The 9,256-nt window shown below is 40.4% G+C and overlaps 1 protein-coding gene across 1 annotated transcript in view; it reads left to right on the forward strand.

The window, feature by feature from the left end:
- The first annotated feature begins 7,569 nt into the window (after nt 1-7,569).
- Nucleotides 7,570-9,256, forward strand: part of rbm20 (RNA binding motif protein 20) — a 67,024-nt gene continuing 65,337 nt past the window's right edge. The window contains exon 1 of the mRNA XM_008282451.1: nt 7,570-7,864. Coding sequence (XP_008280673.1) covers nt 7,743-7,864 — 122 coding nt within the window. The 5' untranslated portion in view covers nt 7,570-7,742. The remainder of the gene's footprint in view (nt 7,865-9,256) is intronic.

Raw genomic sequence — 9,256 nt, forward strand, 5'->3', positions numbered from 1 at the left:
GTTAATATTCAGAAATTTTACTGTTAAAGCTGTACGTGATTGCTTTGTTTTTGCAAAAATGATGCTTCTGTGGGATAAGAACATAGAAATTATATATATCAAAGTTCTAAAACAAAGGCAACTTGATTCTCCTGAGTGACCTGCACTTGTTTTACCTGTAGTAGTCTTGTAGAAACAAGAACCTCTAGTATATCCAGTTGCCTTCATTTTAGCAATCTATGAATTAGATGACTGAAAATCTTTTCACTATTTCTTGTGTGTATTCAAACCTATCTACTTGCCTGTAAGCAGGTTTTAGTATTCCTCAATAACTCACAGAGGTGAAACTTCCAGGGTAACTTATAGTTTTACACTGAAGTACTTTTACTCTGAATTAGCGAAGGATGATTTTATACTGATAAGTTGAAATACTTCTTGAGATTTTATAAAACTGAACTAAAAGCTGTTCAACAGAGCTACGTCCATCACAGAATAGCTTTTACCATTCTAGTTTTGCTTGAGTAATATCAAACTTAAATATTCGTAATGATGTTTTATAGTCTTTTCACCTCTTACAGAAACTTCAATTGAAGCTTTACTCACCTTTGTTCATCAAATTAATATCACAGTAATTCCAAAGTAAGACATTGACAGTTTAATTAGATAACAACAAGAAGCTGCATTGTTTAATTTTTACAAGTCTTGCCACTTAGTTATTGTAAGCTGATGCAGGGGCTGTTCAAGTCTATAAAATGTGAACGTGTTAACAAACTCTCCCCTAATCGCAGCTGTTAAAAGCTTCCGAGGTTTGGGACTTAATCCATTTGCACAGGATCTGCTGCAGGTTCCTCCGCTGGTGTTCGTGTCGTTCGGCTCTATAAAAACCTTTAAGTGTTTACAAACTGGCTTCTAATTCTGGCTGTTTAAAGGAGACATTTTGTGCTCCGTAAAGCCGGCGAACACGATTGGACGGGAGCGGTTGTGTGTGCTGCCGTATGGCTGTGAGTCAACGTGTAATTTTAGTCCAACAATAAAATAATGCAACTGTTGTCCTGTTGTGAACAATGGAATTTATAGGCTGTTGTCGTCAGTGATTGCCGCTGCCTCATTCCTTTTTTAAGCTGGTTTTATGAGGTCATATGTTCTCTGGGTCCTCGGCCAAATGCTGATGACTGCTCATAACTTGTAGCCACAAGGGCACCAGTGTCTAAACTGTGAATTTGTCTCTTTTTGTAGTGGTTTGAATGTGGGTTTCTTCTTGGTTGTGTGCGAATGTAATCGGTTTGGATGGATCTCTAAGTCATGCAGCTTTGGCACTAAAATTAAATATGCATGCGATTTAAGAAGAGACCGACTAGTGTTCTTGGCGTGGGATTAACTGCAAGTTTTCTGTGGCTGTTTAAGTGGAGAAAACACTCGTAGTACATGCGTCGCTTTCAAAATAAAATGTAATAATTTCAAAAGACAACCTAAACCGCTTCAACCCAAAACCTGATTAGCGCTAATGCCCTGTGTGTTAGTGTTTGTCATTGGTGCACACAACCAGAGAGGCCTGCTGAAATAGATACCGTCTTCTCATGCAACGGCCATAACCACATTTGACCTTCAGCGTGCATGCGTGACACACGTGTTAGTGAATGAATTTGACGAGCTTTTCCTCGCTGCTCAGCTCTCAGCAGACACGCAGAGGTCCCGCTATAATGAGGCCAAAGGTAGAGTATTAGAATGGTTTTAATTAACACACTAAGCCTACTTAATGGCTTCACACATGTCCGCTCAAATCCTCCACAAAATAAGCATTCCCCTCTTCATGGGAATGCTCCGCTCCGGGGGAGGCATTCTCAGCTGCAGCGGGAGAATTTTCTGAAAACTGATCGCTTGGAAAGGGAGTCGCTTCTTACTTAGCACGGTATTACGTCGGCATTTCACAAATGGTGGGGATTGTTATGGTTGTCTTTGTTTCGCTGAATTATTGTGTCACAGAATATAACGGGTGATACTGATATAGAGAGAGAGAGTCGTGGCGCGATTTGCAATTTTCATCCCAGCGCAATTATCACAGAGGAGCAGCCATCTCCATGTTCCGTTTATCCCTGTAAAACTAGAGACGCTCTGAACTTCCTGATAATGACTGCATGCAGGGTAGCGTGTACAGATCTGCACTCAAATCCACTCATAACAGTTTGGACACGCTTCCTGTAAACGTATCCACACACATACATACATACATACATACACATCCTTAAAGCCCTTCAAAAGTCAGAATATGTCAACAACGGCTCTGTCACACAAATATATCAGGTGGTTAAATTTAATCTTGTATTTTTGGAGGACTTCTCCTGTCATGTAAAAGCTGCAGGTCTAACTAGGTACATCGCTATTATTAGTATGAATCACCAGTGATAGAGAAGTTGGACAGATGTGAAATCTTTCCAGGGAATGTGGAGGACGCAGACCTTCACCAAGGCCAAAATTCCACTCTTATACGATGTGCGATTTTACAACCAAAACATGTTATGCCCCATGATGCACCTTGCTACCGACTTTCATGAAATTCGGTTTAGTAGCTTTTTTTTTTTTTTGCATTATCCTCGTTAAAATATTATTTCGTGGTTCATCATTTGAACAGTAAAAAGCACGATGTAGCAAAAGTAAAAGGCTTTAGCTTGCGCGCCATTTAGTATAAAAACAACTTAAACCTGCCTTGTTTCTTTTATGTCGTATATTTTTTTGTGATTGTGTTGTGGGATCGATTGTGTTTGATGGAGGATGTTTTATGATTTTAATACCATCTATGGGCACTTGCAATTTCATTAAGTCCAAAAAATTGGAGTCAAATATTTTTTTCACCTCTTCTTATGAAATGATTGTGACAATGCGATTTGTTCTTGACAGATAAAGTGTATATCTTCTCAGAACATTATATCAAAATGTACAGACAATACATATCACAGTAAAAATAAAAGCACAATTAACTTTTATTCTTACTGTGAGGGTATTGAACAATAGAATTAGAGTTTCGTTTCAATTTTTCAACCTTGGTCAGTTTAACAGGAAACACATATTCGAGGGGATTTCCTGCATTAGAATGTCTAATATTACTGTTTCAGATGTCACTCAGTCACTAATATTAAGTACGGACACCCCTGATACAGATCAATGCATTAAGACATCGTGGCATACTGTCCACAAGCTTGTTGATGGTGCCAATGGACAGGGCGTCCCACTCTTCAATCAGATCCCAAAGTCAGGAATTTGTTAAACCTGGTAAATGGGTCTTAGTATGTAATCATTGCACTTGATCAAAAGTGATTACTGATGTGTTTAAATAGGATTAAAAAGAGGAACGTGTCTGAAAACAAAAGATATTCCAACTTTATGGGCATTAGTGTATATTGTTAACTAACACATGCGTTCTTCAAACACTTCCATCCTTTTGCGAATCAGAGTTGTGTCCATAAGATCTGGCGTTGGTTGAGCGCTGAGATGTTGTAACTTTGCCACTGCCTCGTTCTGCACAAGGAATCTTGCTGCCACTCTTAATCATCAAACCGGACTTCTCATCACTCAGCTTTCGAGCCACACCTGGCTACACCCTATATGACGGATCGCTTCTCACCATGTTCTCAGTTCACACGGCCGAGCTAATGTTAGCTGACGGGGGGCGCGCTGGTGAATTGTGGGAAACGTGGTTCGGTGGCAGATTTTTTAGCTCAGTGAGAAGGCTTTGCTGATGTTCACATTCACTACAACTTCCATCACAGATCAGAGCTAGACGATATTTTAACACAGATGGACAAACGCTCAGACGCACCATCGTGAAGATCTTTTGCACGGGTGTCACTGAGATCAATTTTTAAAGTCGGATTAGCAGCTGTAATGTTGGTGTTAGTTTCAGAAATGGGTTTCCATTCCTGAAATTGCTGCAGCAACACTGAAGTAGCTGATTTTTTTCCCTTTTAGTGTGGATGGTGCACATATTATGCATTTTTTTTTCTATTAACATGAACTTGTGAAGTAATTTCCACTGTTAAATCCTGCCATAGCTTCCAATTTAATGTGGATACATGTCAGGCCAAAGAAGGAAACATTTTATCCGTACATCAGCGCACTAAAAATTAAAGATACACTTTATATTCATGAATTATTTGCTCAGAGCCCTCATGTAGAAAATTCATGTTACTGACTTTGATGGTTTTGCAGGAGATTCACTGGACAAACAGTTTAAATGTAATTCACCTCTGTAACTGCCGTGCTTAACACTGAGTCATCCGGGCTCGCACCATTATAGAAACCACTTCATGCTACAGTGGTATCTGCTTTCTCGCAGAGCCAAAAATAAGCAGAGGAGGGGGATTGTTATGTAGCGTTGTCACATGAATATATGCACGCGCTCGCACACACGCAACGCATAGCGATAGTTTCCTGGTGGTTGTCAGCAAGGAGTGTCAGATATTTCTCCTAATTCTGCCATTCATCACCGCAGCAGACAATGTGAAGATGGAGAGAATGCCTCCTCTGTTGGCTGTTTAGGAAATTGCTTTCTTGTTTTGCCATGACTTATAATTATAAAGTCAGCGCTGGTATGGGCACAGCACGCCTTCATCTGTATCATTCAGCTGAGATATAAACTGATCAGTGATGTCCTTACAAGAAGGCGACAATAAAGTGAGCAACATGCTTACATCTGAGAAACACCGTGAATGAAGCAAAGTATTGTTTTGGCTTTTTTTGTTTGTTTGTTTTAATTTGACACACTCCAAAAACATGTTGAGGTTAATTGGTGATTCTAAATTGTCCGTAGGTGTGAATGTGAGTGTGCTTGGTTGTCTGTCTCTAAGTGTAGCCCTGTGATAGACTGGTGAACTGTCCAGGGTGTCCCCAGCTGTGATAGGCTCAAGCCCCACCACAACCCTAGTGAGGATTAAGCAGTGAATAGATAATGGATGGATGGATTGAGAAATCTCTCCCAAACTGTATCTTCAGACATAGGTTGTGGGTATAAGACTGCCACTGGACGTGCATTTCATGTGGCTTTTTTCTCCCTTTGCACTATCTGTGTGTCACCATTTTCAAAATCCCTTTCACTACAAGAAGCAACAATCTCTGAGCAGCGACCTACATGCTGAAGGATCATGCAGTGAAGCAGCCCTGCTATTTTTTTTCACTGGATTATCCATTTTAACCCTATTCAGGACTTCCATGTTTTCATACGTAGAAGGTCTTTCAGGGTCCATTGGACTCCAAGAAAGAATTTGTGCAAAATATTTGTTGGTGTTCATTATAGACTTTTATATTATGTAAATAATGTATATTTTCTGATAAGTTGGTGTATTTTTGGTTCCAAATGCATGAAAAATGCCCCTCTTTTTATATTTATAAAAAATCTTTGAAAATAAAAAACAATACCTGTCACCTAAACCAAATGACCTGGGATCCAAAAGACCCCAAAAGTCCTGAATAGGGTCAAGGCCCTTACCTCCCTGCATGCAAATTGTTGTTGTTGTTGTTTTTTTTTTTATTTCATTTTTCTTTTTTTTTAAACTTTATTGTCCATTTGTATATCTTATCTTGTTTCCTATTATGCTTCATTTGTATGTAGCAGCTGTAACTTGTGAATCCCCCTGAGAGGGATCACTAAAGTTTGTCTTATCTTAAACGATCCAACAAAAACAATTTGCGTGTCCCGTGTTTTAAGAGAACTCTATCGATGCATCCTGTTCTTGGCTCAGCTCAAGACGATTGTGATTGCTTCACAGAAATAAAAACATAGCAATGCTTAATTTTTTTTCAGCCACTATAGCAGAATGATGATGAGGTGCGGTCAGACCATTCTGCACAGCGTTGGTCGGCGCTACAGAAGGGTCTGGTTATGTCTAACGAGCTGTAGGCTAACGAGCAGCACTGACCGTGTGTGTGGAGTGTGTGCACGTCTGTGTGATCACTTAGACTGAAACTCCAGTTCTTTGTTTATTTCTCTTTTCTTTCTCCTCTTCCTGCTCATCTTCCTACATTTATGAAGTAGATTCAGAAATTCCCAGCAAAGTCCAGACGTCTGAATGCCTGAGTTTGTGCACTAAGGCCACTTTTCACAGCATTTTGTAAAATCTCACCATTAACTATGAGAACTTGTTCTTCCTGCGAACGTCTCTGGATCTGGAGCTTCATGTCTCTAATATGGCCTCACCAACCCCCAAAATATTTATTTTGTCTGTTCTATTGCTGCTTTCCATCTGCTATCCTGCTATCCCTACCCCTCATCCTCACTCTCACCCCAACCAGTCGAGGCAGATGGACACTTTTCCTGTGCCTGGTTCTGTTGGGGTTCTTTTTTCCTCCCTCTCCCTGGGTTTTTTTTTTTTTTTTTTTTGGTTCCTTCCCACAGTTGCCGACCGCTTGCTCAGAGGAAGTCCAAAGGCAACTTTGGATTGTTGGGTTCTCTGTTTAACTTCGTAAAGTCTTCATCCTACTATGTTAAGTGACATGACATGTTGTAAATTGCACTAATTGATTTTGGATCCAAAATCTACCTTAAAGCACATTTGTGAAAAAAATCTTTCGTTTGTTGTAAATGGGATGTAAACAGTCAGTATATTCTTGCTTTTATTTTCGATCTACTTGACTTTATCATTATATTAAGCAACCTTTACACTGTGTCACAACTTTGACGACTACTTTCGGATGAATATGTTTCAATGTGGAGACAGGCTTTAGTTCACTGGAAACCGTTGGGATTTCTTAAACGTTCTACCAACCTGAAGAGAAAATTCAAACTCAGATTTTCATCCTTTAAAACCACTCTGAGGCTCCCAGTCACAATATCAATCCAGATAATTTTCTGTCCAACCTAAATAAACGATTAAAAACCCAATCACATCTCTTCCCTTCGAGGCAGCGATGTGCTCTCCCTCAGCGCTATTCTTCCTTTAGTGATTTATGACCAAACACATCCTACCTTTTGGCCCATAGATGTGAAACCTCAGACCGTCGGACCATTACAAAATGTGAATAATCTGACACCGTGTACCAGAGCTGGAGACCGGACCCGTCCAATGATTCAGCAGCTAAATTGATCCCGACACCTACTGAGTGACTGATGGCATTCCCAGAACCCCGGTGCATCCCTTCATTGGCCAGACTATGCGAGTGTTCGTGTGTCTGCGGGTGTGTGTTTGTGTGCGACTGTGGAGGTGATAATCAGCAGTGGCTATGTGTGTGTGTGGGGGGGAGGACTTTCTTGTCCCTGTTGTTGTGTAGCTTGTCCTGGGCAGGGACTCCCATTTGGTTCAACTCACCCCCCTCCTGCCATCCCCTGAGCCCACCTCTCCTTTTATTCCCTCTTAAACTTCACTCAGTCAGCCTCCTGTTTCCCTTTGAAGAGGCACTGCTCTGACTTCCCCATCTCTCGACGCTGGGCAGAACGCGGGGAAAGTCTTAGAAGTGTGTGTGTGTGTGTGTGTAGCACAGTTAACGGGGGACAAAGAGTCGGTGAGTCGAGGCTAAAGGGGGGCTCTGCTGCCTTTGCTGCCGTCGATCAGGAGTAGCTGAGTGGAAGAGACCCTGCTGAAGTGCTCAGCAGCCAGTCTCTTCCCGCCTGTCATCTGTCCATCCAGTCAGGGGAGAGAAGAACAGAGCAGCCCGAGAGAAAGTTGCCTCATCAGGACTTGCTGTCTTTGGACTGTGGTAGTTATTTCTAAAGGGGGGTGTTTGGGGGAGGTTAGGGGTGTTGAGGCTGCAGGTGGTGCTAGGGAGTTTGTTTTGCCATGCAGCAGGCTTGGGATCAGACAAGTAGCATTGAGAGTGCAAAACAAGGCCACACAAAAATGCTGGGAAAAGGACAAAGTGGCGGATATCTCCCCGAGACGACGAGCGAAGCCTTGCAGAGGTAAGAGGACATCACGTAAAGCACAAAATCAGAAGGTATACGGAGTACGGGCCCACGCCTGCCGCTCACATGGCTGTGAGAGGCAAGGAATCCACATGGGATTTGGGTGTTGGCATTCATGAGTAATCTGTAATTTCCTAAACTAGCTTTTGCCGGTGGAAGATATCACATCTGTGCTGGAACGTCCGGCCGCATGAAATCTCCCGCAGAGTGTCTGGTCTGAATTTGATAACAATAAAGTTACTATCTGCGGTCGGCTTAAGGAGAAGCGTTTGGGCATTTCCAGTGACGCAATATTCAGTGTAGCAGCACAGAGTTCCTTTTACTGGACTCGTCTCTGTGTTGGAGTGAAAATGTAAATATGAAGAAAAATTTGAGCAAACTGTGTGAAACTTCCCTTTAATGTTGCTGTTTTTAAAGCATATTGGCACGCTAATACAGATTTAGAAATGTTCTGACGTTAAATAGAATATTTTGAGGGCTCGAGTTGTCTTAATGTCGCTGCTGTTGTTTTAAAAAAAAGGAAAAAAAGTATTTACAAAGTGGCAAATTATATATAACCTACAAAAGTCTGTAAAATTAAGAACTTCATTGCCATAAAAAGTAAGTGTAGATCAACAGTGTTTGTACCGAAAACTGCCAAAAAAAAATGTGACCAGATTTTTTTTATCTACGCTGCAACAACTGGTAACTGACTATATGTTTTTATCTTACACGTTTCAAATTGTACGTACCATTGAACTAAATCTGTCATCTTTTTTGAAATTTCAGACAAAAAAATAGATGAAAGTTGAATTTTATTTCGAATTTTGCCAACAATTTGAACATTGTGTACATTTAGAAGATTAAATTATGTATTATTTTTTTCTTTTTATGAAAAAAAACCATCAGAATTTATAACCATTTTTAAACATTTAGCTGTCGTATAAGGGTTTAAATATATTTTATCCTCCAATTTATATTCAATTAACTGCTGGCTGCTATGTAATTACTCTTAAACTATCCATTGTTAACAGTTAAGGAATAAATTGCCTTTTTTTTTGGTTATTATTTTGCTTGTTCAAACATAGGCCACAATTCAAATGACATATTTTTCAGTCTCTACTGTGTACAAAAAAACCACCAAATTAAAACACTGAACAAATTGTACGTTGAATAAAACATTCATAGATTCAGGAAACATTTTAGTTGGATATTTGAAATGTGGAGATTTCAGCGTATTGTCTCTCAGCCACATAGCATCCGGTGAAGTCTTTTAACATTTCGGCCTCTTGCTGTGAAAATACGTCAAGGCCCTGAATTAAGTTTGTCAGCGTCGTTTTATATATATATATATATATGGCCTCTTGCTGTGAAAATACGTCAAGGCCCTGAATTAAGTTTGTCAGCGTC

This window comes from Stegastes partitus, unplaced genomic scaffold (genome assembly GCF_000690725.1).
Source record: "Stegastes partitus isolate 25-593 unplaced genomic scaffold, Stegastes_partitus-1.0.2 Scaffold272, whole genome shotgun sequence".
NCBI lineage: Eukaryota > Metazoa > Chordata > Actinopteri > Pomacentridae > Stegastes > Stegastes partitus.